Source organism: the organism of the source record quoted next, unplaced genomic scaffold, assembly GCF_019419815.1.
Source record: "Pyrus x bretschneideri cultivar Hongxiangsu unplaced genomic scaffold, Pyrus_bretschneideri_v1 Contig2, whole genome shotgun sequence".
Taxonomy (NCBI): Eukaryota; Viridiplantae; Streptophyta; class Magnoliopsida; order Rosales; family Rosaceae; genus Pyrus; species Pyrus x bretschneideri.
In genome coordinates this window covers 8,068,001-8,084,478 of record NW_025999501.1, presented here as the reverse complement: position 1 = coordinate 8,084,478, position 16,478 = coordinate 8,068,001, and the positions used below count along the sequence as shown (strand labels likewise).

Genomic DNA, 16,478 nt, shown 5'->3' with positions numbered 1-16,478 from the left:
ACTGCGACCGAGGAAGGAACACTTTCGGTCTTCGGGTTCTAGAGCCTGAAGCAAGACTACTAGTTCTGCGAAGTTCACAAATCGTCGGTGCCCGATTCGGTCACCGTGATTATGTTCGTAAAAGTATAAGCACGTCAAATCGACACTAGACTATACAGACACAAATATTCAAAGGTGATGTATGTCTTGATGGTGAATGTGGTTCGGCCATGCCTAACTCTGAAACTCACTTGTGAGTATCCAATCATAAAACCACTCGGCGTCCAATACGTCGAATGTTGTAGCTCGTAACACCTTACTTCGCCGAAAAGGCTAATAAGGTGACATTTGCCAACAAGGGTTCGAAAACCCTTCTCGGCCACGACTTGGATAGGTAACTAGTCGGCCTCGACACAGTGTTGTTTATCCAAACTGAAGGTGCTCCTCGGTCGGCTGATTCTACGACAACAGTGTTGTTTATCCAAACTGAAGGTGTTCGCCGGTTGCCTTCACAGTGCTGTTTATCCAAACTGAAGGTACGTCGGCGAGAAAAAGAAAATAAAAATCTCAAGCTGTTTGAGAGGTTTTGCGCAGGGCAATTGTGTGTTGAATTGGCCGTCTTCAATTGTTGCATGATTTCTTGTATTTATAGCATCAACTCCTTCTTGAGGTCGAATTAAACTCCTATCTGGATTGGGAGTTCTTGTTTCGCTCCAACTTTGCTTCGAACAACCCTACTCCCATTAGGACTTTGAACTCACCCTCTTTCAGGGCTTTATTCATTGGTGGTCGAGAATCCTAATTGCACCAGGACTTCCTCGACCCTCTTTGCCTATCTGAACTACTCCTTCTTGCGAAAGGGCTCGACCATCCCTGCTAAATGGCCCGGAATCATCAGGCAGCCCATATATTTCTGACACGGCTTTGGGTCGAGCACAAACCTACACTTGGCCCAACAATATTATTTTGGGTCCAAACACAAATGTACTTCATTTTTCCATAGAGGAACCCTAAATCAGTGATTTCATGACATTTGGAGATTATATTAATTAGTAATAGTGCGATACTGATTTCAATTAAGTTTGAATATCGATTGTTGAACTTTGTATGAATATATTATCCAATTTTTTTTTCCCAAACAAGGAGGGCCTTTTTATTAATTTCTTCTAAAGAAACTACACTAAAGGGAAAAAATGGTTTGAACCCAAAATGAAACGAGTTAAAGAAAAAGACCATAACTGCAATAGTTTTCCACCACTTACATCAAGTTTTGAATTCTATTTGTAAAAAAAAGGAAAGAAAAAACTTAATACAAGTTGGGTTGTGTAACCTGTTATTTTAACAAGTTCGGTTCAAGTTTATACTTTTTACCCATAAATAAACATGTTGAGATAACGAGTTAGCACGAATACGATAAACAGAATTGAGACTTTCAAGTGATCCGAATCTTTTAAATTTCATCCAAAGATCCATCTATTTTGACCCCTTAAAAGCTGTAATAATTCTTGAGCATTATATGAAATTTGAAAGGTCTGAATCACTTGATTCTATAATCTTGATGGAAGAGATCCGGTTGATGGGAAAATAGAAAAAGAAAAAGCTGAAAAAAAAATAAAGAAAAAAGTAGATATGAGGGAGCATAATATTGGTCGGCGGTGCTGTTAAAATGACTAAAGGGGTTCTTTTTATTTTGGATCAAAATTAACAAGGGAAGGGGGTTTAAGTCGGAAACTGAAATGAATTAGGGCTAAAGCAGTTAGCAGAGTCCGCTTTCAAATCGTACACCACCTCACCTGCTTTCATCCGTATCACCCTCCTTCTCCATCGATACCATCAAATTTGGGGTTTCCATAGAGCAGCTTGTGGCTTGCAATCGCCATTGAAATTCAGATTCATCAGGTAATCATAATTTCGATTTCGTCCCCAAAGGATTTGATCTTCCGGCATCCAATTCGATACAACCAGTAAAAGAAACTTATTTCGGAGATTAAATTTTGTAACTTGTTTATTTTATTTGATTATTTTTGAATTTTGGTGAAGAGGGTTTGATTTGACTTGATTGGTTAATGTAGTTGTGATAGGGAGGGATGTCGAGGTTCCATGTGGGAGGGAAGGTGGTGGATAAAGTTGATTTGCTGAAGACTAAGAGCTTGCTGTGGCGATTTGATGTGTGGCCTTTCGCTATCCTTTACGCTCTCTGGCTTACCACAATTGTGCCCACCATTGACGTTGCGGATTCCGGGATTGTTTTCGGTGCCGTCGTAGCTCTTCACATTCTCGTTTGGCTTTTCACTGTTTGGTCCGTCGATTTCAAATGCTTTGTACATTATAGCAAGGTATGTATAAGTTTGTATATGATCTCAATTTATGTATGTATAATTATATATGCGTGTGTGCTTTACGGTACAACAATAAAGTTGTTCCATTGCATAGGAGAAAAATGTGGGGTTCCGCATGAAAACAACCCCTAATAATGGGAGTCTAATCCCCTTTTAGCATGTGTTTGATGTCATACATTTATAATAAATACATATGTACTTATATAAGTATATAGCAATGCTCTATTCCGAGTGAGGATTTAACATGTTATGAGGACCGTATATCGGCACATGATTATACTCATCAACAATTTTGACGGCAATAGGAGAGTCTGGATAGAAAGCATTTTTCTTGGCCTCAATAATTAGAATTGAGAGTCCAGCACAATAGCATTACCCTTAATTTTAATATATATGTATATCCTAACTAGTATGGGAAGACATGAATTGGAACGTAACTTGATGAAATTTCTTTTTGATGATTTGTTGTAATTGGTGATTCTTTTGGTCTTCAGGTAAATGATATTCACCAGGCAGATGCATGCAAAATAACGCCAGCAAAATTTTCTGGTTCTAAAGAAATTGTATCACTCCATTTCCGTAAGCTTGTAAGTCAATTTACAGTTTGAATACTTCGACTACACTTTCTTTGAATTTTATCATAAAGATTCAATGGATAGTTTTGTGCTAAAGTTCCTGGTTACTATACTTTCCCAATATGGGAAGTAGTCCTTGATTTGTCTGGTGAATTTTTCAGCAGGGAGATTCCTCATCTTCAGTGGATATTGAAGAGATTTACTTTGACTTTAGAAAGCAACGTTATATCTTTTCCAAAGAGAACGATAACTTTTGCAAGCTTCCTTACCCTACCAAGGAATCATTTGGTTACTATTTAAAATGTACTGGCCATGGATCTGAGGCTAAGGTTGTTGCTGCTACTGAAAAATGGGGACGGAATGCGTGAGTTACCTTTCTTATTTCCGTTTTTCCTTCTTGAAAACGTATTTTAAGAATTACTCTCTTTCTCACTTACTGTGGGATATGTTAGCAGTTGTAAAGTGATTTTGGTTGAGGTTTTCCTATTTGTAATCAGATCCTCTTGAGATATTTTCTTGTTCTGTTCTTCGTGGATTTCTTATCCACTTCTGTGTATTTCACTTTTCTTTTTTAATAAATTGTTATAGTTTATTCTCAAAAAAAAAAAAAACCGTATTTGTTGAATTATCATCAATTGTTTTGATTTTTCTTGCTCATCATTTGGAATGCAGTAATGTTAGTCTTGATCATCCCTTATCCAATTTTTATCCAAGTCAAGCTTTAACATTAACAAAATTGCCGCTTCAGTGCTGGGAAATATTGGTGTCTCTTTTACACTAAGCTGTCAATGTGCATAAGCAAACATAAATTTAATAGACTAAGTTAATAAATTTAATAGAATTCAATTTCTGTGGCTGCTTCAAATACTTCTAAAATGTTTGAAAAAAAATTAAGAGATGAGTGGATGATAAAGCTTAGCCCATTGAGATGATATTTATTTCCCTTGAAAAGTTAGATGGAGTGGTCTAAGCAATTTTGGAAAAACTGGAAATGTTCAGTATTTGAATTCTGAGTCTAGAACAATAAAGTTTGACTTAAGGGTAAGGGTCTTTGAAGCTTTACAGTTGAGGAGGTGGTGATGCTGTGGGAAAGGCTCCGTTCCTGGGTATCTTAACGTGTTTGCATTCTTTGCAGTGCTTTTAGATAGGATGGCTGCTATTGCTTAAGAAAGATTCTGTAATTTTCATTTTTTTGAATTTTTATTTTAGTGGAGCATGTGGTACATTGAGCACGATCCAGTTAAGTTATCATTTTCTTAACTGGTCCTTGTTGTACACGTTTCTTTGTTGTGCAGATTTGAGTATCCACAACCTACATTCCAGAAATTGATGAAAGAAAATTGCATGCAGCCCTTCTTTGTCTTCCAGGTTTTAGCTCTCTCTCTCTCTCTCTCTCTCTCTCTCTCTCTCTCTCTAATGTGAGATTTCCTTTCCATGCATGCTCCCTTTCCTTACCTACATTTACTTGTGCTCCCTGCATGTAGGTTTTCTGTGTGGGTCTCTGGTGTTTGGATGAATATTGGTATTACAGTTTGTTCACGCTTTTTATGCTGTTTATGTTCGAGTCAACAATGGCTAAAAGTCAGTTGAAGACTCTTAGTGAGCTAAGACGTGTCAGAGTGGATAACCAGACCCTCATGGTACATCGCTGTGGGAAGTACGTTATCTACACGCAATTATTTATTTGTCATAATATTTAAGCTGTTTATTCTTTATGCATTGACTGCTGTAAATTTTAGGTGGATAAAGCTTGCTGGAACTGATCTTTTGCCCGGTGATGTTGTTTCTATTGGGCGAGCTTCTGGTCCAAATGGAGAAGATAGGGCTGTGCCAGCAGATATGCTTCTATTAGCTGGAAGCGCTATTGTCAATGAAGCCATTCTCACAGGCGAGTCTACTCCCCAATGGAAGGTGGTCACCTCTTGTCTATGGCATTGCAGCATTTTGGTTTTTTAATTTATGCATGTTCGTTCACTCACATAGATTTATGCATCTCAATGTGTGTATATTCTGCGGTGATTGCTTGGCTAAATTGCTTAGTCCAGTAATAATAGTTTTCTCGTTTTATTTAAAATTAATTTTACCCTTATGTTTGTCTTCACTTTATCCTTTTTCCTTGAGGCTTGATGCAGTTACAAAACCATAATATGTTCATCTAAGTTTGAAGATGTAGGGTTGATTCAGAGTTTGTGAGGATAATTAGGGTGTGGGTTGATGAATCATTCTTGGACTCAGTTGGACAAGGAACTTAGAGCTAAGACTGCAAATAGAAGTAAAAGTAGGTGAGAGTAAAGGAAGAAAAAAAAAGAGGGACAATACGAGGAAGCTGTGACTCAATAGTAAACTGATCCTGAACTGGATGAAACTTCATTCACCGTCGAAAATATGGGTTTTAAATTCTCTGTGATCTTAAACCCTATATTGGAGGAAATTTGGTGTAGGAAAGTTAGGAGATTCTGTGGGATGGAACAGGATACAGTTTTGGAAGAAAAAGATAATAGTAATCAGGACTTTCTGTCTTTTATCTGGTTGCAGGATTTATGGGTAGCAGAATACTTTCTGATTTTTATGGTGGTCATTGTTAGGTTGTGTTGAATCGTCCCGCATAGGAAAGTTAAGAAACTTTGTAAATGTTTATAAGGAGTTGGGGCATTTCCCCATTGGCAATTGGTTTCGGGGTGGAACCTCAACTTTTCTTTATGGTGTTAGAGTAGGTTCACCCATGTGTGAAGCTTAATGGCCACACGTGCTCCATGTCACTTAGTTGAATTGTCAATATGTTAGGCTAAATTTTGCCACACATGAGGGTGTGAGGAATTGTTTCACAGCAGAAAGTAAAGAAATAACCTTGCAAGGGCTTATAAGGAGTTGGGTCACTCACCCAATTACCAATTGGTTTTAGTTTGGAACCTCAACTTCCTGCAGTTATTTGGGGCTAGAGTTTATGGGACGATTCGGGTCTTTTGATGGGGGAGAAGAAGTGGGTTGATTTTAGGCTGTTTCATAGTGCCATGTTCTTTTTTTTTTTTTTGACGTATATTTGGCTGTACTTTTGTTTTTATGCTATGAACTTCTTGTGTACTATTTCTGTATTTGCTTATTTTAACTAATGGATTTTTTTTTAAATTTTTTTGATGTAAAAATGAGAAAATTAGTTTGGCCGTGGACAAAAAGTCCACTATCTAAACAAAGCAAAAAAACTGAAAACATTATGTAAAGGATTCATTATACTCTTCCCTTAATTGGTTGAGCTGTCTCTTTTTTTATTTATTTATCTATGTCATTTTTCCCCACAGTACCTTGTAAGGTACAGGGTCTTTCTTGGATAATTGCTCATAGAGAGGGATGAGTGCTATCCAAACCAAGGAAACCTAATACATGTCTGCTATCCTCTTGGTGTATTTTATCCAGAAAAGTTAGCGCAAAATACTGATAATTTATATCCATTTTCCTTTTGCACTTGGACAATGGGGCTATTCTTCAAAGCAAGTTTGCGATTGGCACTTATGGCTTATTGTGTACTGTTGTTTGATGATAAACGTTGTGTCTTTGCTGGCGGAAAATAATAGTAGGATTATTTTTCAGGTATCGATCATGGCCCGAGGAACTGAGGAGAAATTATCAGCTAAGCGAGATAAAAGCCATGTCTTATTTGGTGGGACTAAGATATTGCAGCATACTCCGGATAAGGTAGCTTATCCTAAAATATATGTTTAAGTCAACAAACGTTATCATTAATGGTTTTTAGCAAATATCATTAATGTTTGATAATCTCATGGGTTGTGTATTTATGTTTTCATTATCTCAATGGAGTCAGGGCTTTCCTTTAAAAACCCCCGATGGTGGCTGTGTGGCTGTTGTTCTGAGGACTGGGTTTGAAACAAGTCAGGGGAAACTTATGCGTACAATTTTGTTTTCTACAGAGAGGGTATTTTTGCTATGACTACTCAACCTATATACATTATGGTTTTACTTTTACTCCACTTTTATTTTATATAATGTGTGTACATACATTTTACTGTAGGTTACAGCTAACAGCTGGGAAAGTGGGTTGTTCATTTTGTTCTTGGTCATATTTGCAGTGATAGCTGCTGGTTATGTACTAAAGAAGGTAAAAGTGGTTCCTTGATAGGTAGATGCGATGCTTGATGCTTGTGTAGTGTTATTTTCTGACAATCAAGACGTCTTTGATGTAGGGGCTTGAGGATCCCACTAGGAGCAAGTACAAGCTTTTCCTTAGTTGTTCACTCATTATTACTTCTGTGATTCCTCCTGAGCTGCCAATGGAATTATCTATAGCTGTTAATACATCTCTAATTGCTCTTGCACGTCGCGGAATATTTTGTACCGAACCTTTCCGAATTCCTTTTGCTGGAAAGGTATGTTGTGACAGCTTTAATTATGTCTTTTTTTTTTTTTTTATATATTTTATATATTTCTTTCTTACACTTGTTTAAAGGATGCTCTTTGGATAATGCCGCTTTTTTCAAAAATACCATCCACGGAGCTATCTAGCTATCTGATCTACAACTAATAAAGATGGTCTTATTTTACAATGATGCTTCATAAAGTAATAGTTTATAACACAGAAGCACTCCAGTCATTAAAAGCAGCCCAAACTATCTATTGACTCTGCAGAGAATACTGACATCCAAAGTGATCAACCTCCCCATCCCATTCATTTCCGACTACACCACCCTGAAAATTGCCACTCAGTGCGGGGGACCCTCTTTATCCCTCCAATGAGTTTGTAACTCACACAATAAGGCATTGCATGAAACTGGAATTTCCCAGCTCACATGTTCTCTCCCTAAACAGTCTGCCCCAAGGACAAAAGCAATGGGACAATGAAGCAGGAGTTTTTACCCATCTAATACCATAAAACTGGATAGAGTTGCTTTATTCATGATGACTTCATTTCTCTAGTGTGCAAACCAAATGCAAGATTTGGCTACTTAGGCATGCAGCGTTCTCACGTCTGTCTTCCTTCTTTTCAAGCAGGAAATGTGTCCTAGAGAATTGCATAATGTGATTGTATCTTTAGAATTAGTAGTCATCCCCATACTTTTCTGTTCGGTTACGCATTGACCATACTTCTTCGATACCTTATTTTCGCTGTTTGCTTGTAGCCTTGTACTGACCAAGCTGTTTCCCAATATGACATACTGCAGAGTCTTATTGTGCTGTACAAAGTATATTTTGATACATTTGTTTACTGTTTTCCGTGCAGGTTGATATCTGCTGTTTTGACAAAACTGGAACACTTACATCAGACGATATGGTATTTCATATTAATCTAGTATATGGTGCTCATTAAATTGACTCGGATTCATATAAAATTTAATGCTTTTCTCTTGCTCTTCTCCAGGAATTCTGTGGAGTTGTTGGGTCAACTAGCAGTACAGATTTAGAAGCTGACATGAGTAACGTGCCTGTGCGCACAGCAGAGATTTTGGCGTCTTGCCATGCCTTGGTGTTTGTGGATAATAAGCTGGTATGCTAGTGTTATCTTCTAAACAGGCAGTCTGTTTTAGGCTGCATTCTATTTTATTTAGTTATGTTGGTTGCAGTATCATTGTTGACGATGCAAGCTCTTTAGTTTTAGATTGCTTATATTGTCAAAGGTATGCGAATCAGAAAGGTAAAATCACACAAAATTCTACCTATCTACAACCATTAGATGTCTGCTTCTTTGCAATCATAATGAAATGTTTGCTGCTTAGAACTTGCAAAAATAAAGGAGCTTCATCAAGTCTTTTTGTAGTTTGATAATGAATGGTCGGTTAGAAAAGTATGTCGTGTTTTTCTTCCTTGTTTCAGGGTTCTTGGTCTGTTATGGATCTCCTGCACCCTTTTTCCTAATTTATTTTTATATATTTTAATTGAAGTCTGTTTCTTATAATTTTTTTTTGGCTATAATGCCTTTCCTAGATTTTCTCTACTGCATCAGTTAGTTTTTGATGTGAACAAAAAGGAATGATAAAAAGGGATCTAGGCCTTTCCCTTTTTTGTTTTGGGTTTGTGTTTCTGGAGTTATTCAAACATATTATATCTCAAAATATATGCCCTTTTGAAATTTTGTCTTTGTTTTGCCAACCGGGTCATCCAGTCTCCCTTTAAGTTGGTTTTCCTACCCCATGCATGAATTTAAATTTCTTGAAAACGCCGTATTTATTTAACTGGACTTATAACTTTCAAGTCAGTTGGAACTCAATATCAATTTATCCTGAATAGAAAATTAATGGCTGCATTGACTGAAAGATGGAACAAGAGATGCTTCGGTGAAGATAAATTTATCCGTAGTAATGAAACGGCTCAGTATCCTGTTATATGTACTATCAATGTCTGGTGACAGGTGGTATTATTTTTTAAATTTTGTTTGGAAATTAACTGATACTACACAACTCCATGTAGGTTGGTGATCCTCTTGAAAAGGCTGCCCTTAAAGGAATAGATTGGACGTTCAAATCTGATGAGAAGGCCTTGCCAAAAAAGTAAGCTGCAATCTCTTGTTTTTGTCTATATCTATATGTCAGCAGTTATATTTGCACTTCTGGACTAATCCATAATATCCTTTAATCATTTATTTTCATATTTACTTTTTAACCTTTTTTTTGCTCATATTTTCCTCATAGGGTAGTTGTTAAACAGTTATCCTGACTCTGTTGATGATAGATTATTTTGGAAAGTTGAATTTAATGCAATGTTAACGTTTTAAGTAGATTGAAAAGTGAGGTAATCCTTCAGAAAATTGTTTAACCAAAGAAACCTTCAGCAGGACATAGATTAAAGTACAATCCGGGATCCATCTTGGTATGAATTTTCCATTGGTATAATATCTTATTTTTGTTAGAATGTCCAATCCAATCAGTTATCCTTAAGCCAGTTAGTTTCTTATGGAAGGCTTGTTTTCGTCTTTTGCACTGATGTTTTAGTCGAATTTTTTGGACAAAAAGAACGTTAAGCTATGTTTATCCTTAAGCCAGTTACAGTATGAGATGTTGTGGATGAATTAGATTTACAAGGTTGGTCTAGTGAATATGCAGTCTGATGTTGCTATGATATATATTTGCTATTTCAAATATAAATGGGCCGACATATTAGTGGTCTTATAAATAGGTGATCAATAATTTGTTAATCTAAAGTTTGATTATGGTCAATGTTCATTCTTCTTTTATGAGGCAGTAAATCCTGTGCTTTTGTCTATATTTATGAATTTGTTAATCTAAAGTTTGATTATGGTCAATGTTCATTCTTCTTTTATGAGGCAGTAAATCCTGTGCTTTTGTCTATATTTATGATTGGTAATTCTTTCTACATTGTTCTTATTGTACTCGTCACTAAAACGCAGGGGAAGTGGTCATGCTGTGCTGATTGTTCAGAGACATCACTTTGCTTCCTACTTGAAAAGAATGGCAGTTGTAGTGCGCATTGAAGAGAATTTTTTTGCTTTTGTGAAGGTTCGTCAGTCATTCATCAGTACTACGTTGCAATCTATGTTATCCATATACCATAAGCATTAAGATCGCCATCATAGGGTTCTTGATTGCTGCTCAATTTGCTTGTTTGTGTTCTGGGACAGGGTATCATTTATCTTAATTCATCAATCTTGTTACTTCACAATCAATTGTATGAAGGAATTGTATGATTTTTATTCTTGTCATATTTTGTTACATCTATCCTCGTAGTCAGGTGTTGACTTGGATTTCTGCACTTATAGAGCTCAATACTGGTTATTTGACACAGAAGAGGACACAATGTGTTGGCGTTAAGTATAGGGAAAGGGGGAAATAGTAACTCTGTTCTCCACTGTCTTCTAGCTTTTAAGTTTGTGGCTGAAACTATCTTGGGAAGCAATTTCGACCTGGTAATCCCAAATGCTTGGGTAATCCCAAATGTTGTGATTATCAAGTGAAATAATATGGGTTTTGAGTGTGGGAAGAAGCCCAAGGTTCTTTTGGGGTTGCTGTTGTCTGCAATATAAGTTGTTTTGATGCAGAGCAACAATCAAACTTTTGAAGATTATGGAGGGGTGTGGGTGGAAGATCTGCGAGCCTCAGTCTCTAATGAGTATGGTGACCGAATGTGAACTTGGAAAGTAGTTTCTTAGGCTCCTTTGGTGGTTTTAGCCTGTCCTTAGTGTTGCTTTTTTTGGTTGTCTATTTGATATATATTTTTCAGTCCTGTTTCCTTCAGACTCCTGCTTCATTGTTTTGTACAGTTCCCATTTTTTTCTCATTTCAGCGGTTCTACGTCTTATGTAATATATTACAATCTAATTACTCCTTTTTCTATGTCTTTGCAGTAGGAAAGATGTTCACTCCAGTATTAATAGCTGTTAACAATAAATTCTTTTCATTTCAGGGTGCCCCTGAAACCATTCAGGGTAGACTCACTCAAGTGCCATCATTTTATGTCGAAACTTACAAGAAATTTACTCGACAAGGGTCTCGCGTTCTGGCCCTTGCCTACAAATCTCTTCCTGACATGACAGTAAGTTCTCTGGATTTGTTATTTCTCAATTGCTTTGAATAGTATAGGTCCTGGTGGTTCATGTTCAAAGGAAGCAACTTGTGTACACACTGGTCATACCATGTTATGCGGTACTAGATGATTTTAAATTGGACTGGAAAAGGGAAGACTTTTGAGAGCCATTGCACTGAGTACAGTACTCAAAATGTAAAAAAAAAAAAAAAAAAAAAAAAAGTTTTACTTTTGAGTTTATGCATCAGACTGGTTGGATTACAGATGAGATAAGAATTTGTTTTTTTAATAATAAACTTATTTCTTGAAGCTATTAATCATAACTAATGAATTTTCAGGACACTCTTTTTCTTCCTTAGCCCAATCCAACTTCTGGATTTAATGCTTTGATCTTCTTCATAGTGCATGTTAAATTTCAAGCAAACTTCATTTGGCGTATCATCAAGTGAAGGACAGACTACAATTAGTATTTTTCTTCATTTTTTGTACTTTAGAAATTTAACCTTAAGGAGAAAATGGTTTAAATTATAGAATATAGAATCGATTTTGTAATTTGACATGCATAATGATCTCAAGTAGAAACACGAATTAACCAAAGGCTATGTCTTTACTTTTCTACTTTACATTATTGTTAAGTACATATGTATAATATCTGAGTAACTGGATTTAAATTCAATGACACTTCTTGTACTTGAAGAGTTTCACATAGTTTGCCCCTTATCTCTCTCTGAGGAAGTTTTAAAGGCTTTGTTTTTTATATTGTATATGTATTTGAAGTGTTTAATTATCTTCTTATTGCTTGAAGGTTAGCGAAGCCAGAAGCTTGGATAGGGATGTGGTGGAGAGTGGCCTTACCTTTGCTGGTTTTGCGGTAAATTAATCATTTCTATTATTTCCTCATACAGAGTAATAGTTTTCGTACTGTTTCTGTTTTTTTTATATTTTATTTTTATTTATTTTTATATATTTATTTTTGTCCCATTTATCTTGATTTGAAGATTAGAGTAGTGTCTGGAGTAGGCTTTGTTTACTTCCTTCACGTCACTAAATTCTCGTCGTTTGAATTTCAGGTTTTTAACTGTCCTATTAGATCAGATTCAGCTGCTATTTTATCTGAGCTTAAACGATCGTCGCATGATTTGGTATGTGGTTTCCCTGACTTACATAGTATGTGGTCTATCTGTAATTTTGTATAAAGGAATAGTATCTTGTATCTTACCCTTAACTACCATCACTTAAGAAGTATATTCTAGAGAAAAAGAAACTACGTTTGGTAGCCTTTTATTGAGGTGAAGAAATCATTTTCATTTTTATAGTTATTTTTGGCCATAAACATTTAGAAGCAAGTTTGTAAGACTATCATGGTCATGTTGCATTTCCAGGAACTATTATGATGAAGAAATATTGCAGATTGTAAGAGCCTTTACATGGTGATAGCTGTAGAATTATCAGCACTATGGACTTCTAAATTATAGTTTCGCGTAGCTATTCTTAAATGCTCCCTTTTTTGATAAATTCAAACCACGTTTTACCGTACAAGGGCCATTATGACCCTTTTACAGAAAACCACTCTTGCATATCTTCGTAAGGATATTCGACCAACTGCTTGCTTTTGGGGTGTTGATTGTTTTTTCTTATCTCTGTATCAGCACTATGGACATCTAGATTGGAGTTTGGTGTAATTTTAAATACTTTCATTTGATTAGTTGAAATCATGTATTACTGTTGGAACACTCTCGCATATCTTCTTTCATTTGATAAGCTCAAACAATGTTTTTGCTGTATGAGGGCCATTATGACCATTTTACACGGAACCATTCTTGCATGTCTTTGTCAGGATATTCTACCAACTGCTTTCTTTTGAGTTGTCCTGATTGTTTACAGATTTAGTGTAGTTTATTTTTTGTTTCCCCTGTTTTTCTTGTCTTCCTTTGTATGGTACAATCATTCTCATTCATTTTGTTTTTAACAAAGCTGCTGCGTAGGAAGATTTAAAATTTTAGTATATATATATTTATCCAAAGTTTTTCTTTTGTTAGGTGATGATTACTGGTGATCAGGCTCTTACAGCTTGCCATGTTGCTAGCCAAGTTCATATTATTTCAAAATCAGCATTAATTCTTGGTCCAAAGAGGGACGGTGAAGGATATGAGTGGATATCTCCTGATGAGACTCAGATGATTCCTTACAAGTAAAGCTTTTCTTGTTCAATGGATTGGCTGTTTTCAATTTGGTTCGGTACTCTTGATGTTTTGCTTGGCTGTAAAACCTACTAAAGTGGTTCAATAATTGGGAGTTCCTCTCGTTTTTGGTTTTTAGTTATGTTCTTGTGAATTTGTTTCCCTTCTGCACTCTTTTTGCTGATTCTCCTCCTTATTTCTTTCTCCTTTGTTCTGAATGGAATTGATGAAATTGATTTCAGTGAAAACGAGGTGGAAGCTTTGTCTGAGACTCATGATCTCTGTATTGGTGGTGACTGCTTTGAAATGTTGCTACAAACCTCAGCTGTTATACGAGTCATTCCATACGTCAAGGTGCTTATTAATAACCAATTAAGTATTAATTGTGAAACTTGTTTTTTATTAGTGGCTTTATCTTAACGTTTTTGACCGGAGTCATCTTATTAGGTTTATGCGAGAGTTGCTCCTGAGCAGAAGGAGCTGATTTTGACTACCTTCAAAACAGTGGGGAGGATAACGTTGATGTGTGGGGATGGAACCAATGACGTTGGAGCGTTGAAGCAGGTAATTTGTTTTGTGAATATTCAACTATTAGTTGAGTTATTTTTTTCTTTGCAAGGCAATTGGCTTATTTGAAATAATAAATCCTTAGTGTAAGTATTAAAAGTCAGTTATTGACGTAATGGCAATTAACGATAGTAGAATTGGATTAGTTTATTTCAATCCTATGTTTGGTACTAAAAAATAATAGGGATTGGATAAAAACCAATCCCATCAGTTTCGTTCTTGTATGATAATTATTCCTACCACTCCAACCTCGTGACCATGAACCCAAGACCAGGGACCTGGGTCCATGAACTTAAGTGCTACTAAAACTATCCTAATTCCTAGGAAGAACAATTACTAAAATAACGCATGTTATAAAAAATTATCATATCCTTAAAATAAAAATTAAAGTTGTCCTATCCAATCTAGTGCAATCCAATCTAATCCGTTACAATCCAGTTAAATTCTGGGCACCAGACATGTCTTCAGGGTGTGTCCTTTGTATTCATTCCAGAACTGTGGGGCTGCCATTCTAACTTTGAAGTTAGTTATCATGGTTTCATGCTACAAAAGAATAAATAAAGTTCGAGGGGTAGCAATATGTTTTACTCCCCATAGCGTACTCGCTTACACACGTTGACACACACACACACACACACACACACACACACACATATATGGGACACACACATCGACAGTCACACATACGGGCTTCTACAGAATCACAGATTAATTGTCTCACTTTTTCCCTTAATAGCTTTTCAGATATTTATTAGTACTCTTGTGTTTTCTTATTATTTTTTTTATGGATTTAATATAAGAAAGTCAAATGATAGCTCGAATCATGTGTATGGCTTTTTCATGATTAAGCTGTGAACTAATAAAGTGTGGTATGTTTCTCTCCTCTCAGGCCCATGTGGGAGTTGCTCTATTGAATGCGGTGCCGCCAACTCAGAGTGGAAAGCCGCCCAGTGAAACGTCTAAAGATCCAAAGAAGTCCAAGTCTGCATTGGATGTTGCAGGTAAATCTACTAGTGTAAATAGAGAAGTCTCTTCAAAGGGAAAAGCCACCGCAAAATTGGATCCCAATAGCAACTCAGCTGGTAACAGGAATCTGTCGGCTGCCGAGTTGAAACGGCAGAAGCTAGCTTCATTGCAAAAGAGACTAATGGATGAGATGAATGAGGAGGGGGATGGTCGCTCAGCTCCAATTGTAAAGCTTGGGGATGCTTCCATGGCATCACCATTCACAGCGAAGCATGCATCAGTTGCTCCGACCACTGACATAATTCGTCAAGGTCGCAGTACTCTGGTGACTACCCTCCAGATGTTTAAAATACTAGGCCTCAACTGCCTCGCGACAGCTTATGTGCTGAGTGTTATGTACTTGGATGGTGTCAAGCTGGGTGATGTGCAGGCTACTATTAGCGGTGTGTTTACAGCTGCCTTTTTCCTATTCATCTCACATGCGCGCCCTCTTCCAACCCTTTCAGCTGAACGGCCTCATCCGAATGTCTTCTGCTCCTATGTCTTTCTTTCTCTGTTGGGACAGTTTGCAATCCACTTATTTTTCTTGATATCTTCTGTGAACGAGGCTGAGAGATACATGCCGGACGAGTGCATTGAACCAGACTCTGATTTTCATCCCAACCTTGTAAATACAGTCTCGTACATGGTAAGCATGATGCTACAGGTGGCCACCTTTGCTGTGAACTACATGGGGCATCCGTTCAATCAGAGCGTCACAGAAAACAAGCCATTCTTGTATGCCATCGTGGCTGCAGCTGGTTTCTTCACAGTTATCACATCTGATCTATTCAGGGACTTGAATGACTGGCTTAGACTGGTGCCGTTGCCAGTGGGATTGAGAAACAAGTTACTGTTGTGGGCTCTTCTCATGTTTGTGACCTGCTACTCGTGGGAGAAATTTTTACGGTGGGCATTCCCAGGCAAGATTCCAGCCTGGAAGAAGCGACAACGGATTGCTGCTTCCAGTCTCGAGAAGAAGAAACAACTTTGAGCGAGTACAAGCTGAACGCCGGACTGTGATTCGACATTTTTGGCAAATGGGCAATGCAGAGTTATATACAGCAGAATGGAGTTCTATTATGCCACAGGAGGTTCCATCCCCTCTTTGATAGGAGATTTTTATTGAGTTGAATTTGTAGGAGGATTATTTTTGGGACCTCTGCCCTATAAACAAACTGTATTCCTAATAGTTGCTTTTACAAATTGTTTTGACCCTTCATATCCCTTGTATTTGGAATTACTTGCCAAAAACTATAAATTCTGTAGCCCCATTTCGATATGATGTTTTCATCATTAGTTCTAGCCTGTTCTTAATCAAGATAATCTTGGCGGTTTAAATAGATCTT

At 36.9% G+C, this 16,478-nt stretch overlaps 1 protein-coding gene across 2 annotated transcripts; it reads left to right on the top strand.

Annotated features, from left to right (window-relative positions):
* Positions 1 to 1,676: 1,676 nt before the first annotated feature.
* LOC103945252 (probable manganese-transporting ATPase PDR2) lies at positions 1,677 to 16,434 on the top strand. Of its 2 annotated transcripts, none has more exons than XM_009355794.3 (22): positions 1,677 to 1,878; positions 2,052 to 2,315; positions 2,813 to 2,905; positions 3,058 to 3,257; positions 4,189 to 4,261; positions 4,378 to 4,550; positions 4,633 to 4,804; positions 6,479 to 6,583; positions 6,711 to 6,821; positions 6,918 to 7,004; positions 7,090 to 7,272; positions 8,124 to 8,174; positions 8,262 to 8,387; positions 9,308 to 9,387; positions 10,245 to 10,353; positions 11,258 to 11,386; positions 12,183 to 12,248; positions 12,448 to 12,519; positions 13,417 to 13,568; positions 13,800 to 13,911; positions 14,005 to 14,121; positions 15,014 to 16,434. In XM_009355794.3, exons 2-22 carry the CDS (start codon positions 2,067 to 2,069, stop codon positions 16,121 to 16,123), a joined length of 3,570 nt encoding a protein of 1,189 aa, XP_009354069.2. In that variant the 5' UTR covers positions 1,677 to 1,878; positions 2,052 to 2,066; the 3' UTR covers positions 16,124 to 16,434. The 2 variants fall into 2 exon arrangements, with proteins under 2 accessions (XP_009354069.2, XP_009354068.2); XM_009355793.3 differs by having other exon boundaries at positions 1,678 to 1,878; positions 3,055 to 3,257.
* Positions 16,435 to 16,478: the final 44 nt, after the last annotated feature.